Source organism: Eleutherodactylus coqui, chromosome 9 (genome assembly GCF_035609145.1).
Source record: "Eleutherodactylus coqui strain aEleCoq1 chromosome 9, aEleCoq1.hap1, whole genome shotgun sequence".
Lineage (NCBI taxonomy): Eukaryota > Metazoa > Chordata > Amphibia > Anura > Eleutherodactylidae > Eleutherodactylus > Eleutherodactylus coqui.
This window is the reverse complement of record NC_089845.1, coordinates 160566085-160583665: the sequence shown is the minus strand read 5'-3', so window position 1 is coordinate 160583665 and position 17581 is coordinate 160566085. Positions and strand designations below refer to the sequence as shown.

At 44.7% G+C, this 17581-nt stretch overlaps 1 protein-coding gene across 1 annotated transcript in view; it reads right to left on the bottom strand.

Moving 5' to 3' along the window:
• LOC136578586 (serine/threonine-protein phosphatase 6 regulatory ankyrin repeat subunit B-like) overlaps window positions 1-17581 on the bottom strand; it is a 121764-nt gene that overhangs the window by 87379 nt on the left and 16804 nt on the right. The window contains exons 5-10 of the mRNA XM_066578735.1: window positions 14857-14961; window positions 14414-14512; window positions 8380-8481; window positions 6682-6783; window positions 6049-6147; window positions 4645-4845 (exon numbers count right to left, since the gene is read on the bottom strand). Coding sequence (XP_066434832.1) covers window positions 4645-4845; window positions 6049-6147; window positions 6682-6783; window positions 8380-8481; window positions 14414-14512; window positions 14857-14961 — 708 coding nt within the window. The remainder of the gene's footprint in view (window positions 1-4644; window positions 4846-6048; window positions 6148-6681; window positions 6784-8379; window positions 8482-14413; window positions 14513-14856; window positions 14962-17581) is intronic.

Here is a 17581-nt window from a genome sequence, read left to right as displayed (position 1 = left end):
ATTACAGGTGGCTCAGCAGCAGCAGATGATATATATTATAAGTGGCTCAGCAGCAGTGGATGATATATATTACAGGTGGCTCAGCAGCAGTGGATGATATATATTATAGGTGGCTCAGCAGCAGCGGATGATATATATTACAGGTGGCTCAGCAGCAGCAGATGATATATATTATAAGTGGCTCAGCAGCAGTGGATGATATATATTACAGGTGGCTCAGCAGCAGTGGATGATATATATTACAGGTGGCTCAGCAGCAGCAGATGATATATATTATAAGTGGCTCAGCAGCAGCGGATGATATATATTATAGGTGGCTCAGCAGCAGTGGATGATATATATTACAGGTGGCTCAGCAGCAGCAGATGATATATATTATAAGTGGCTCAGCAGCAGTGGATGATATATATTACAGGTGGCTCAGCAGCAGCGGATGATATATATTATAGGTGGCTCAGCAGCAGCGGATGATATATATTACAGGTGGCTCAGCAGCAGCAGATGATATATATTATAAGTGGCTCAGCAGCAGTGGATGATATATATTACAGGTGGCTCAGCAGCAGTGGATGATATATATTATAGGTGGCTCAGCAGCAGCGGATGATATATATTACAGGTGGCTCAGCAGCAGCAGATGATATATATTATAAGTGGCTCAGCAGCAGTGGATGATATATATTACAGGTGGCTCAGCAGCATTGGATGATATATATTATAGGTGGCTCAGCAGCAGCGGATGATATATATTATAAGTGGCTCAGCAGCAGTGGATGATATATATTACAGGTGGCTCAGCAGCAGTGGATGATATATATTATAAGTGGCTCAGCAGCATTAGATGATATATATTATAGGTGGCTCAGCAGCAGCGGATGATATATATTATAAGTGGCTCAGCAGCAGTGGATGATATATATTATAGGTGGCTCAGAAGCAGTTGATGATATATATTATAAGTGGCTCAGCAGCAGTGGATGATATATATTACAGGCGGCTCAGCAGCAGTGGATGATATATATTATAGGTGGCTCAGCAGCAGTGGATGATATATATTATAGGTGGCTCAGCAGCAGTGGATGATATATATTATAAGTGGCTCAGCAGCAGTGGATGATATATATTATAAGTGGCTCAGCAGCAGTGGATGATATATATTATAAGTGGCTCAGCAGCAGTGGATGATATATATTACAGGTGGCTCAGCAGCAGTGGATGATATATATTATAAGTGGCTCAGCAGCAGCGGATGATATATATTACAGGCGGCTCAGCAGCAGTGAATGATACATATTATAGGTGGCTCAGCAGTGGATGATACATATTATAGGTGGCTCAGCAGTGGATGATACATAATACAGGTGGCTCAGCAGCATTGGATGATATATATTATAAGTGGCTCAGCAGCATTAGATGATATATATTATAGGTGGCTCAGCAGCAGTGGATGATATATATTACATGCGGCTCAGCAGCAGTGGATGATATATATTGCAGGCGTCTCAGCAGCAGCAGATGATATATATTATAAGTGGCTCAGCAGCATTAGATGATATATATTACAGGCGGCTCCGCAGCATTGAATGATATATATTATAGGTGGCTCAGCAGCAGCAGATGATATATATTATAAGTGGCTCAGCAGCAGCAGATGATATATATTATAAGTGGCTCAGCAGCAGTGGATGATATATATTACAGGTGGCTCAGCAGCAGTGGATGATATATATTATAAGTGGCTCAGCAGCAGTGGATGATATATATTATAGGTAGCTCAGTAGCAGTGGATGATATATATTACAGGTGGCTCAGCAGCAGTGGATGATATATATTATAAGTGGCTCAGCAGCAGTGGATGATATATATTATAGGTGGCTCAGCAGCAGTGGATGATATATATTATAGGTAGCTCAGCAGCAGTGGATGATATATATTATAGGTGGCTCAGCAGCAGTGGATGATATATATTATAGGTGGCTCAGCAGCAGTGGATGATATATATTATAAGTGGCTCAGCAGCTGTGGATGATATATATTACAGGTGGCTCAGCAGCAGTGGATGATATATATTATAAGTGGCTCAGCAGCAGTGGATGATATATATTACAGGTGGCTCAGCAGCAGTGGATGATATATATTACAGGTGGCTCAGCAGCAGCGGATGATATATATTATAAGTGGCTCAGCAGCAGCAGATGATATATATTATAGGTGGTTCAGCATTGGATGATATATATTACAGGTGGCTCAGCAGCAGTGGGTGATATATATTACAGGTGGCTCAGCAGCAGTGGATGATATACAATACAGGCGGCTCAGCAGCATTGGATGATATATATTATAGGTGGCTCAGCAGCAGCGGATGATATATATTATAGGTGGCTCAGCAGCAGCGGATGATATATATTATAGGTGGCTCAGCAGTGGATGATATATATTATAGGTGGCTCAGCAGCAGCGGATGATATATATTATAAGTGGCTCAGCAGCAATGGATGATATATATTACAGGCGGCTCAGCAGCAATGGATGATATATATTATAAGTGGCTCAGCAGCAGCAGATGATATATATTATAGGTGGCTCAGCATTGGATGATATATATTACAGGTGGCTCAGCAGCAGTGGGTGATATATATTACAGGTGGCTCAGCAGCAGTGGATGATATATAATACAGGCGGCTCAGCAGCATTGGATGATATATATTATAGGTGGCTCAGCAGCAGTGGATGATATATAATATAGGTGACTCAGCAGTGGATGATATATATTACACGCGGCTCAGCAGCAGTGGATGATATATATTATAGGTGGCTCAGCAGCAGTGGATGATATATATTACAGGTGGCTCAGCAGCATTGGATGATATATATTATAGGTGGCTCAGCAGCAGTGGATGATATATATTACAGGCGGCTCAGCAGCAGCGGATGATATATATTATAAGTGGCTCAGCAGCAGCAGATGATATATATTATAGGTGGCTCAGCATTGGATGATATATATTACAGGTGGCTCAGCAGCAGCAGATGATATATATTATAGGTGGCTCAGCATTGGATGATATATATTACAGGTGGCTCAGCAGCAGTGGGTGATATATATTACAGGTGGCTCAGCAGCAGTGGATGATATATAATACAGGCGGCTCAGCAGCATTGGATGATATATATTATAGGTGGCTCAGCAGCAGTGGATGATATATATTACAGGCGGCTCAGCAGCAGCGGATGATATATATTATAGGTGGCTCAGCATTGGATGATATATATTACAGGTGGCTCAGCAGCAGTGGATGATATATATTATAGGTGGCTCAGCAGCAGTGGATGATATATATTACAGGTGGCTCAGCAGCATTGGATGATATATATTATAGGTGGCTCAGCAGCAGTGGATGATATATATTACAGGCGGCTCAGCAGCAGCGGATGATATATATTATAAGTGGCTCAGCAGCAGCAGATGATATATATTATAGGTGGCTCAGCATTGGATGATATATATTACAGGTGGCTCAGCAGCAGCAGATGATATATATTATAGGTGGCTCAGCATTGGATGATATATATTACAGGTGGCTCAGCAGCAGTGGGTGATATATATTACAGGTGGCTCAGCAGCAGTGGATGATATATAATACAGGCGGCTCAGCAGCATTGGATGATATATATTATAGGTGGCTCAGCAGCAGTGGATGATATATAATATAGGTGACTCAGCAGTGGATGATATATAATACAGGCGGCTCAGCAGCAGTGGATGATATATAATACAGGCGGCTCAGCAGCATTGGATGATATATAATACAGGCAGCTCAGCAGTGGATGATATATATTACAGGTGGCTCAGCGGTCCCAGGTTTGCTAGGCAGGTGTTTGTATTCTTAATTCCTACGCCTCTTAGTATATTAATATAGTTTAACAAAAGTAATTAAGTTCAATAAAAGTAAGTTTTTAATGACGGTCTGCAACTGCGGAGGTTTCTTGCCCTTTGGGCAAATTTGGGGTCAGTTATTGAAAATAAGCATACTTCATTTACTTGGTTGGTATTCCAGACGCAGGTCAAATTAAACTATACACTAACATCAAGGCGACAAATGTAATAAGAGACGTATCTTAGTGGAACCTTCAAGCGCCAGACTAAAACCTTCACCAGCTACTAGCAGCTGTAGTTTTCAGCTATAATTTACATCAATTACTGGTGTAGAATATAGTAAATCTGGTGGGCCATACATGGCCACACCCCTTAATACTAGGCCCCACCCTTTAAAAAAAATGTGGTGGAGGCCAGCATAGAAGATCAAAAACCCACAGTTCTGGTGCGAACTACATAGTACATGTGTTTGAAGTAACCCTCTATGGTCCTGGACAAACAAAGATGGCCGCACCGCTTCTCTGACTACCTGATGTACACTGTGTATTAGTATGTATTGATAGTCTAAGACACTACATGCTGGTCTGATTGGCCAGTGCTGCTCACATGTAAAGCACTGTCCAATCCAAGTAGCATATAATGTCTTAGCTTAATAATGCATACTAATGCACAGTGTGCATCCGGTAGTCAGAGAAGCAGTTCGGCCATCTTTGTTAGTCCAGGGCTGGATGGTCGCTTTAACCTTTCTTGGGTCTTTGTACTCTCACCTTTCCTCCTTTTGGTTGCACTTGTGCTCCGAAGCCAAGTAAGGTCTGCACCACCTGCGGTTTACAGTTCTCCACAGCAATATGAAGTGCGGTGTAGTTCTCCTTGGTCGTAGCATCAACTTGTGCTCCCTTTTGCAGCAGAGCCTTTACCACAGCAGTGTGCCCCCTCCTGGCTGCTGCATGGAGGCACAGCGCCCCTGACTGCAAGGTTAAGGAAGACACTTTATTACTATACAACACCACCATCAATAGTAATGCGAATAATAGTCAGATACAGTACAAGGTCCAGAATCCATTGTTTAAATTAATCAGTGGTATAGCTGTAACCTCCCTGTATTACTACCCAAGAGTAGAGGCTGACTGTCTCTAGCCTCTGATCATTTTACATTCAGTAAATGGTTATTTTCTTTGGACCCTCAGGGGCTGTGCCTGTCATTTAGACCCGCCCATGAGCAACTCATCTTAATGGATGCTATAATCTCCTCATCACTCCAATTAAATCTGCTCTACACACCTCAGGTTATCACTATTTTCCCCAAAGATTTTGAATCTTTGGGATGTCGTCTTGGTTACAAAGTAAGGCTTCTTGCACACGGATGAAGAGAGACAAATTACCCCCTATGTTCTATAAGCCAATTCACCTCATGTTAGAAGCAAAACGAATCCTTCCTGACTTCAAAAGCAATGATCAGAATAAAGCCCTGAGTTACCAACAATCCATCTCATGTCATCTTATTTCTATTATTTTCTAGTTCTCTGGATGTTGCCTGCAGTATAAAGCATGGAGGTCTTCCTTCTGGTTCCAATCGCCATGTCCTAATTACTTCCTCTATAATTTTATAAAAAAATGAATAGGACTTATTTTTATATATAGGGGAAGATTTCCTAAGAATATTGTACCAAAGAATGCCGTATATTGGGGCGCCAAGTTTATTAAGCAAACATCTTTATGATGAACGTGATTATTAAGAATGTGCCACATATTTTTTGATACCTTTTAATAATTCGCATGACTACCAGTCATACCATGGAGTAAGGAGATGAATAGGGCTAACACCACTCAGATGCACCAAACACATTACGCAACATTTGGATCAATTTTCGACAAACTGCGCCATTTTTGTATAGCTTCACGGGTCCTGCATCACTTTGGAAATGTTTCCCATAGTAAATTTACAAATTAACCTATCTGGTATCCAGTAGAAGAGGAAGTGTATACACCACACATGGCAGCCAGAAAGAAAACCTCCATTCTTTATACTGCAGGATGAATGCAGAGAACTGAACCCATAAATGAGGGAAGGTCTCCGGTCTCAGACTCCACTCACTGGTCTGGTAATAAGCTAATGTGATCTCAGTCGGTCTGGAGCCAGTATAGGATGTTGGCATTATTATGATACCCACTTTATTAGGCATATGGAGCAGGACGCCCTTTTTCAAGAATGAGAGCGCAGTTTCTGGATGTCCGCACTGTGAGGCGATGTGCAGGAGAGTGTCGCCATCCTAGGAAACAAATCCAGAAGAACGGGAGAAAATCTGAAAATGATTTGGCGCAAGATTTGGTGCTACGTCTTAAAAAGTATCAGACTTGTAATGGCGAGGGGTAAAGGTCAAATTATATTTATACGCTCTTTGTACAGAAGCAAGTAGTTGATGATGGAAGCCATAGATGCCGTACCAACTCTGTCCTGAAAATATGGAAGGAAGGGAGGGAGGGAGGGAGGTGGGAAAGAGAAGGAAAATGGAAGGAAGGAAAAGGAAAGAGGGAATCAGGAAAGAAAATGGAAGGAAGGAAAATGGGATAGAAGAAAGGAAGGAAATGAGAACGAAAAGGGAAGAAAGGTAGGAAAGAAAGAAAGGAAGGGAAGGAAGGGAAGGAAGGAAGGAAGGAAGGAAAAGAAGGAAGGAAGGAAGGAAGGAAGGAAAGAAGGGAAAGAAGGGTAGATACTTCTCTATTTTGTATCCTCTCTTGTGTTTGGTTTGAAAAATATGCACCAAAAACTACCTACATGATTCCAGCCATCAGGAAATTGTCACCTTAGTCCGTGCTAGCACATTAGCCCGAAACTTCTCAGTGAGGATTTCAACAACCCCGGTGTGTCCTCTCTGTGCAGCAATGTGCAGGGGAGATCTGTCCATCTACAGGAAACACCGAGAAAGAAGAGTGAGCAGCCCATCACCTACATGTAGAATGAGGACACTTATATCTCTCTTATGCTTTATTTCCCATTGTGTAGTGTTAAAGGGACAGCGTGCTTCTGTGGTTGTGTACATAAACCTAAAGCATCAAGTGCAGTAGTATATGGCGAGAATATTAAGCTGTCATGTGTGATACTATGTTTGACCCCCCCAAAATAAAAAAAAGCAAAGCAAACAGTCCAATCAAAAATAATTAAAGTGCATATTAAAAAATGACCACCAACCACCAAATGGAAACGTAAACATGGGGATCCCTCAGAGGTATAAGCGTCATGCACTCCCCCAAACCTATATCCCCCACACCTACTGGATAGTGTTGAGTGAACTAAACCAAACCTTGATTTGGGTCGAATTCTGCTAAAAGTTCATAAGGAACCCGAACCTTGGACGAGTCATCCCAGCCGAACCCACTTGAAGGTTGACGGCCCTGCGGCTCAGTGGCAGCATAGTTTGTATGTTCTCCCTGTGTTTGTGGGGTTTGCTCCTACCCCAAAAACATATTTATAGGTATATGTAGATTGTGAGCCCCAATGGGGATAGAAAATATAGTGTGATATACAGTGCTGCTTAATATACAAATATATATGTGCTATATAAATAACCATGATTACTATAAAACACAGGGAGAACACACAAACTCATTACTTGGATTTGAACCTAGAATCCCAGTGCTGTAAGGCAACAGTAGTGACCAAAGGAGGACCAACGCCTCCAATGTTAGGCACTAATTTTTAGAGGAACTGTTGAAGGTCTGGTTCGGTTCAAACTAATATTAACTGAACTGAACTTTTGCCAAAATTTGGCGAACCAAACTTTTCCTAAGTTCTCTCAACACGACTCGTGGACCTCATATTAATCTGTGGTCTGCAGTATATGATGCTTAGATTAGATGCAGTAAAGTCACAGCCTGCTCTGCTTTGGTCATCGCATCCTGAGACATGGGCCATAATCCCAAAAGGAGTCGGGTCTCAGCGCATTGCCAGCTGGAGATTCATGACTAGTAGAATATAAAGATAAATAAACCCCTGTACAAGAAGGGAGAGGGAGACGGGAGGAGAGGGGAAGGAGATGAGGGGGGGGGGGGGGATGATAGAAAAGGGAGAGGTAAAGGAAAGGAGAGGAGGGGTGGAAGAAAAGAAAATGAGAGGAAAGGTAAAGGAGAGGGAGAAAGAGGGGGAGAGGTGGGTGAGAGGATAGAAGAGGGATAGAGAGAGGGAAAGGAGAGAAGGGGGAGAGGAGAGGATAGGATAGGAAAGGAAGAGGAGAGGGAAAGGATAAGGAACAGAAAGGACAGGAGAAAGAAAGTAGAGGAGGGGTAGAAGAGAGGGAGAGGAAAGGAGAGGGAAAGGAGAAAGGGAGGGAAAGGAGAATAGGAGGAGAGGATATGAGGGAAAGGAGAGGAGGGGGAGAGTAGAGAAGGGAAAGGAGAGGAAGAGCGGGAGAGGGAGAATGTTGCGGAAGAGAATAGGGAGAAGAAAGGAGACGGACAGGGAGAAGACAATGTAATCTCTCATAGAAGAAGCAACTAGAGGTTACCTGGTCACTGATGTTGGGGTTGGCTTTACACTGATAAAGCAACTTCACAATCATCTCATCACCTTCCCAAGCTGCAATGTGTAAAGGGGTCTGTCCCTCAACCTGTGCAATCAATAATGATAGATACTGTAGATACATAGATGTGACAGACAAAGAGAGGAAAATAGATAGATATGAGATACATAGATAGATATGAGATAGATATATAGATATAGATAAATAGATAGATAGATATGAGATAGATAGATAGATAGATAGGAGATAGATAGATAGATAGATAGATATGAGATAGATAGATAGATATGAGATAGATAGATAGATAGATAGATAGATAGATAGATAGGAGATAGATAGATAGATAGATAGATATGAGAAAGATAGATATGAGAAAGATAGATATGAGATAGATTGATAGATATGAGATATATAGATAGATAGATAGATAGATAGGAGATAGATAGATAGATATGAGATAGATAGATAGATATAGATAGGAGATAGACAGATAGATAGATAGATATGAGAGAGGGAGATATGAGATAGATAGATAGATAGATATGAGAAAGATAGATATGAGAAAGATAGATATGAGATAGATTGATAGATAGATAGATAGATAGATAGATAGGAGATAGATAGATAGATATGAGATAGATAGATATGAGATAGATAGATATGAGATAGATAGATAGTAGAGATGAGCGAACGTACTCGTCCGAGCTTGATACTCGTTCGAGTATTAGCGTGTTCGAGATGCTCGTTACTAGAGGCGAGCACCACGCGATGTTCGAGCTACTTTCACTTTCATCTCTGAGACGTTAGCGCGCTTTTCTGGCCAATAGAAAGACAGGGAAGGCATTACAACTTCCCCCTGCGACGTTCAAGCCCTATACCACCCCCCTGCAGTGAGTGGCTGGGGAGATCAGATGTCACCCGAGTATATAAATCGGCCCCTCCCGCGGCTCACCACAGATGCGTTCTCACAGAGATCAGGGACAGTGCTGCTGGTGCCGGAGCTGCTATAGGGAGAGGGTTAGGTGTTATTTTAGTCTTCAAGAACCCCAACGGTCCTTCTTAGGGCCACATCTGACCGTGTGCAGTACTGTGGAGGCTGCTTTTTGCAGTGTTGCACATTTTTTTTTTTTTGTATATCGGCCGTGCAGAGCATTGCGCCCTGCAGTAATTATACATTGTCCAGGGCCAGTAGTGCTGCTGAGGCAGGGACAGAAGACATATATTTATTGAATATAGGCAGTGGGCCTTTCCAAAAACATTTGGGAAAAAAAATCTATTTGGGCTGCCAGTGACTGTCCTCAGTGTACTGGGTCTGTGCTGGGTGTAGTTGTCCTCCTAATTCATACGCAGCCAGCTAAGTGTTACAGCAGGCTTGCACAAAATTATTTCCTGGCTCTGCTGTGCGTTCCGTAAGCGAAGTCAGCCTCCAACCACAGGCCAATAAGTGGCACATTTAATTACAGCGTTCTGTTTCTGCACTACTGGTAATACAGCATGCTGAGGGGTAGGGGTAGGCCTAGAGGACGTGGACGCGGGCGAGGAGGCCCAAGTCAGGGTGTGGGCACAGGCCGAGCCAGTGCGGTGGCCAGGGGTAGAGGCAGGGCCAGACCGAATAATCCACCAACTGTTTCCCAAAGCGCCCCCTCGCGCCATGCCACCCTGCAGAGGTCAAGGTGCTCTACGGTGTGACAGTTTTTCACAGAGACGCCTGACGACCGACGAACAGTGGTGTGCAACCTTTGTCGCGCCAAGATCAGCTGGGGAGGCACCACCACCAGCATGCGCAGGCATATGATGGCTAAGCACCCCACAAGGTGGGACGATGCCCGTTCACCGCCTCCGGTTTGCACCACTGCCTCTCCCCCTGTGCCCCAACCTGCCACTGAGATCCAACCCCCCTCTGAGGACACAGGCAGTACCGTCTCCTGGCCTGCACCCACACCCTCACCTCCGCTGTTCTCGGCCCCATCCAGCAATGTCTCTCAGCGCAGCGTCCAGATGTCGCTAGCGCCACTGTTTGAGCGCAAGCGCAAGTACGCCGCCACGCACCCGCACGCTCAAGCGTTAAACGTGCACATTGCCAAATTGATCAGCCTAGAGATGCTGCCGTATAGGGTTGTGGAAACGGAGGCTTTCAAAAGCATGATGGCGGCGGCGGCCCCGCGCTACTCGGTTCCCAGTCGCCACTACTTTTCCCGATGTGCCGTCCCAGCCCTGCACGACCACGTCTCCCGCAACATTGTACGCGCCCTCACCAACGCGGTTACTGCCAAGGTCCACTTAACAACGGACACGTGGACAAGCACAGGCGGGCAGGGCCACTATATCTCCCTGACGACACATTGGGTGAATTTAGTGGAGGCTGGGACAGAGTCAGAGCCTGGGACCGCTCACGTCCTACCCACCCCCAGAATTGGGGGCCCCAGCTCGGTGCTGGTATCTGCGGCGGTGTATGCTTCCTCCACTAAACCACCCTCCTCCTCCTCCTCCAACGCAACCTTTGTCTCGCAATCAAGATGTGTCAGCAGCACGTCGCCAGCAGTCGGTGTCGCGCGGCGTGGCAGCACAGCGGTGGGCAAGCGTCAGCAGGCCGTGCTGAAACTACTCAGCTTAGGAGAGAAGAGGCACACGGCCCACGAACTGCTGCAGGGTCTGACAGAGCAGACCGACCGCTGGGTTGCGCCGCTGAGCCTCCAACCGGGCATGGTCGTGTGTGACAACGGCCGTAACCTGGTGGCGGCTCTGCAGCCTCACGCACGTGCCATGCCTGGCCCATGTCTTTAATTTGGTGGTTCAGCGCTTTCTGAAAAGCTACTCACACTTGTCAGACCTGCTCGGAAAGGTGCGCCGGGTCAGCGCACATTTCCGCAACTCCAAGACGGACGCTGCCACCCTGCGGACCCTGCAACATCGGTTTAATCTGCCAGTGCACCGACTGCTGTGCGACGTGCCCACACGGTGGAACTCTACGCTCCACATGTTGGCCAGGCTCTATGAGCAGCGTAGAGCTATAGTGGAATACCAACTCCAACATGGGCGGCGCAGTGGGAGTCAGCCTCCTCAATTCTTTACAGAAGAGTGGGCCTGGTTGGCAGACATCTGCCAGGTCCTTGGAAACTTTGAGGAGTCTACCCAGATGGTGAGCGGCGATGCTGCAATCATTAGCGTCACCATTCCTCTGCTATGCCTCTTGAGAAGTTCCCTGCAAAGCATAAAGGCAGACGCTTTGGAATCGGAAACGGAGGCGTGGGAAGACAGTATGTCGCTGGATAGTCAGAGCACCCTCCTGTCTATATCTCAGCGCGTTGAGGAGGAGAAGGGGGAGGAGCATGAGGAGGAGGGGGAAGAGACAGCTTGGCCCACTGCTGAGGGTACCCATGCTGCTTGCCTGTCATCCTTTCAGCGTGTATGGCCGGAGGAGGAGGAGGAGGAGGATCCTGAAAGGGATCTTCCTAGTGAGGACAGCCATGTGTTGCATACAGGTACCCTGGCACACATGGCTGACTTCATGTTAGGATGCCTTTCTCGAGACCCTCGCGTTACACGCATTCTGGCCACTACGGATTACTGGGTGTACACACTGCTCGACCCACGGTATAAGGAGAGTCTTTGCACTCTCATTCCCGAAGAGGAAAGGGGTTCGAGAATGATGCTATACCACAGGGCGCTGGTGGACAAACTGATGGTAAACTTCCCGTCCGACAGCGCTAGTGGCCGAAGGCGCAGTTCCGAGGGCCAGGTAGCAGGGGAGGCGCAGAGATCAGGCAGCATGTACAGCGCAGTCAGGGGAACATTCTCCAAGGCCTTTGCCAGCTTTATGGCTCCCCAGCAAGACTGTGTCACCGCTCCCCAGTCAAGGCTGAGTCGGCGGGAGCACTGTAAAAGGATGGTGAGGGAGTACGTAGCCGATCGCACGACCGTCCTCGGTGACGCCTCTGCCCCCTACAACTACTGGGTGTCGAAGCTGGACACGTGGCCTGAACTCGCGCTGTATGCCCTGGAGGCGCTTGCTTGTCCTGCGGCTAGCGTCTTGTCAGAGAGGGTGTTTAGTGCGGCTGGGGGAATCTTCACAGATAAGCGTACCCACCTGTCAACCGACAGTGCCGACAGGCTAACACTCATCAAGATGAACTAAGCCTGGATTTCCCCAGACTTCTCTTCTCCACCAGCGGACAGCAGCGATACCTAAACAATACGTAGGCTGCACCCGCGGATGGAAGCATCGTTCTCTCTCACCATCCAAAACGGGGACATTTCTGCTTCATCAATCTGTGTATAATATTCCTCCTCCTCCTCCTCCTGCTCCTCCTCCTGAAACCTCACGTAATCACGCTGAACGGGCAACTTTTCTTAGGCCCACAAGGTTCAGTCATATAATTTTTCTAAACAATTTTTATACGTTTCAATGCTCATTAAAGCGTTGAAACTTTCACCTCAACCAATTTTTATTTTAACTGGGCTGCCTCCAGGCCTAGTTACCAATTAAGCCACATTAACCAAAGCGATTAATGGGTTTCACCTGCCCTCTTGGTTGGGCATGGGCAATTTTTCTGACATACATTAGTACTGTTGGTACACCAATTTTTTGGGGCCCTCGCCTACAGTGTAATCCAATTATTTTTTTGCCCACCTGCATTACAGCTGATGTTACATCAGCTGTGCTGGGCACTGCAATGGGATATATTTATGTACCGCCGGTGGGTTCCAGGGAGCCACCCATGCCGTCGGTCCACAGGGAGTTGTAACTGCATGTGTCCACTTGTAAAGAACCCCAGTCTGACTGGGGCATGCAGTGTGGGCCGAAGCCCACCTGCATTAAACATGACATTACCTCAGCTGTGATGGGCAATGCTATGGGATATATTTATGTGCCGCTGGTGGCTTCCTGGCACCCACCCATGCTGTCGGTCCACAGGGACTTCACAATAGGGAGCTGTACCTGCCTGTGTCTATGAATTAAAAAGCCCGGTCAGGTTGTGGCATGCAGTGTTGGCCGAAGCCCATCTGCATTTAATCGGACGTTACCTCAGCTGTGATGGGCACTGCAATGGGATACATTTATGTACAGCCGGTGGGTTCCAGGGAGCCACCCATGCTGTGGGTGCACACGTAATTCCCATTGCGGAGTTGTACCTGCCTGTGACTATTTATACAAAACCGCGGTCTGACTGGGGCATGCAGACACCTTGACAGAATGAATAGTGTGTGGCACATAGGTTCCCCATTGCTATGCCCACGTGTGCAGCTTCTGATGGCGGTGGCACAGGATTATATTTCTCATTGCTTCTGTACAGCATTGTGGGCTATCGCCCCGCCCCTTTTAAAGAGGGTCGCTGCCTAGCCGTGCCAACCCTCTGCAGTGTGTGCCTGCGGTTCCTCCTCATTGCAGACGCACTTATAAATAGACATGAGGGTGGCGTGGCATGAGGGCAGCTGAAGGCTGCGCAGGGACACTTCGGTGTGCGCTGTGGACACTGGGTCGTGGGGGGGGGGGGATTTGGCAGCATGTAACCCAGGAGAAGTGGCAGCGGAGTGTCATGCAGGCAGTGATTGTGCTTTGTTGGAGGTAGTGTGGTGCTTAGCTAAGGTATGCATTGCTAATGAGGGCTTTTCAGAAGTAAAAGTTGTTGGGGGGGGGCCCACTCTTGCTGCTATTGTGGCTTAATAGTGGGACCTGGGAACTTGAGATGCAGCCCAACATGTAGCCCTTCGCCTGCCCTATCCGTTGCTGTGTTGTTCCCATCACTTTCTTGAATTGCCCAGATTTTCACAAATGGAAACCTTAGCGAGCATCGGCGAAATACAAAAATGCTCGGGTCGCCCATTGACTTCAATGGGGTTCGTTACTCGAAACGAACCCTCGAGCATCGCGAAAATTTCGTCCCGAGTAACGAGCACCCGAGCATTTTGGTGCTCGCTCATCTCTAATAGATAGATATGAGATAGATAGATAGATAGATAGATAGATAGATAGATATGAGATAGATAATAGATAGATAGATATGAGATAGATACTTACATTCTGACAATCCACAGAAGCTCCGTATTCGCCAAGGAGTCTGACCAGCTCCACGTCTCGCTTTCTACAACATGTATGAAGGGCGAAGTCACCATATTTCTGTTGTTGACAGGTGGTATATATTAATATGTTAAATGCTGGTTACATCAATCACAACCTCACTGCGAATGTTACATTATAACAGAAATATGGTCTCACAGCAGCAAACATTGCAGCGCTTCGTACTTCTAATCAGCATTATTTCAATGCAGCGCCAGGAAATCTGTTTGGATGTTTCCTACTTTCTCTATTTTAGGCATTAAATATAGCAAATGTGAAGGAAGCCTTAGAGGGGTCACAGCCCTGTATATATATATCTCCTCTTCTGTATAACACCTCCCATCTATCTGCTGTCTGGGTGCGATGCTCTGCAGATGGCAGGCAGTTACTCTGCATGTTCTTACTTTGCTTGTAGCCTTGAGCTGGGCCTCAGTGTGAGATGACAGCAGCTCCTTACAGATCCCCAGATTGCCAGACTCGATGGCCAGGAACAGAGGGATACAGCCGTCCTGGGGGAGTGAAATAATACAATGATCAGCTACTAAGATGATCTGATGGGGGGTAGGTGGGCGCCTAGGGTGTCATTCATGGGTCTGAAGGGCCTTACATTTCTTTATGACAATCTATTCATTAACTATTAATGTTACTGGATCTGGCAGATAGAGTTTCTCCTTGAGGAGAGCCCCACATTGGTGCGGGGAGTATTACTTAGACCATGCGGTGCTCCATGGGATAAAAAATAGCATGCAACAGGGGATCGAAAAGTATCCCCATAGTGCCACCTACTGGAAAGTGAGATACAGGGACTTTCCAATAGGTGGTGCTGTGTAGGTGTTCTTCCACTTCCTATCTGCATGTTACTGGGTAATAAGCAGTCCGGTGAATGCTTGTCCATATGACAGCTGAACTTCAGCAGAGTCCGGTGGGATATAAGCTGCTGCTCACCTACCAACTGCACTTCTATATTAGAGAATTGTGTTTACAGGTGGAGCAAAGTTTAAATAGACTTTTTACAGGTTATGGTAACTTTCTGTTCCGCAGTTTATTTGCCCTTTTGATATCTTTTGAATGGCTGAAGATACAATAACTTGTTGCATAAAGTTATCACAGTCAAGTTAAACTTTGCTACATTGGTATAATAATTCCCTTCCATATGTCTACTAGGATTTATTATCTACCATCTATCTATCTATCTATCTATCTATCTATCTATCTATCTATCTATCTCCTATCTATCTATCTATCTATCTATCTATCTATCTATCTATCTATCTCCTATCTATCTATCTATCTATCTATCTCATATCTATCTATCTATCTATCTCCTATCTATCTATCTATCTATCTATCTATCTATCTATCTCATATCTATCTATCTATCTATCTATCTATCTATCTATCTATCTATCTCATATCTATCTATCTATCTCCTATCTATCTATCTATCTATCTATCTCCTATCTATCTATCTATCTATCTATCTATCTCATATCTATCTATCTATCTCCTATCTATCTATCTATCTATCTATCTCATATCTATCTATCTATCTATCTATCTATCTCATATCTATCTGTGTCATATCTATCTATCTATCTCATATCTATCTATCTATCTCCTATCTATCTATCTATCTCCTATCTATCTATCTATCTCCTATCTATCTATCTATCTATCTATCTATCTATCTATCTCCTATCTATCTATCTATCTATCTATCTATCTATCTATCTCATATCTATCTGTGTCATATCTATCTATCTCATATCTATCTATCTATCTCATATCTATCTATCTATCTCCTATCTATCTATCTATCTCCTATCTATCTATCTATCTATCTATCTATCTATCTATCTATCTCATATCTATCTATCTATCTATCTATCTATCTCATATCTATCTATCTATCTATCTATCTCCTATCTATCTATCTATCTATCTATCTATCTCATATCTATCTATCTATCTATCTATCTATCTCATATCTATCTCATATCTATCTATCTCATATCTATCTCATATCTATCTATCTATCTATCTCATATCTATCTATCTATCTCATATCTATCTATCCATCCCATATCTATCTATCTCATATCTATCTCATATCTATCTATCTATCTATCTATCTCATATCTATCTATCTATCTCATATCTATCTATCCATCTCATATCTATCTATCTATCTATCTCCTATCTATCTATCTCCTATCTATCTCCTATCTATCTCATATCTATCTATCCATCTCCTATCTATCTATCTATCTCATATCTATCTATCTCATATCTATCTATCTATGGCCGCCTGCAGACGGGTGGGTCAGATCCGGCAGCGAGGATTCTCGCCGTGGGACCCGACCCCAGCGCCTGCAGGGAGGAGCGCGTACACACCCGCGCCCGGTGTCCCCGGCTCTTTCATGTGCCGGCTGCCGGGCAGCCGGCACATGCGCAGACCGGAGCAGGCGGCCGGGTGAATGACGTTTCTGTGCGCACAGAGATAGGACATGCCGCGGTTTGTTTTCCGCGCGAGATTTCGCGTGGCCAAACCGCGGCCGTCTGCATAGGAGTGCGTATTGTAATGCACTCCTATGCAGGCTTTCAGTGGCGGAAATCCCGCGGGAAATCCCGCCGCGGGATTTCCGCCCGTGTGCAGGCGGCCAATCTCATATCTATCTATCTATCTATCTATCTATCTATCTATCTATCTATCTATCTATCTATCTAGTTCATATCTATCACATATCTATCTATGTATCTATGTATCTATGTATCTATGTATCTATCTCTCTATCTATCTCATATCTATCTATCTCCTATCTATTTATCTATCTACTATCTATTTATCTATCTATCTATCTATCTATCTGATATCTATCTATCTCATATCTCTATCTATCTATCTATCTCCTATCTATCTATCTATCTATCTATCTATCTATCTATCTATCTATCTCATATCTCTATCTATCTATCTATCTGATATCTATCTATCTATCTATCTATCTATCTCCTATGTATCTCATATCTATCATCTATCTATCTATCTATCTCTCCTATCTATCTATCTATCTATCTATCTCATATCTATCTATCTCATATCTATCTATCTATCTATCAATCTCATAT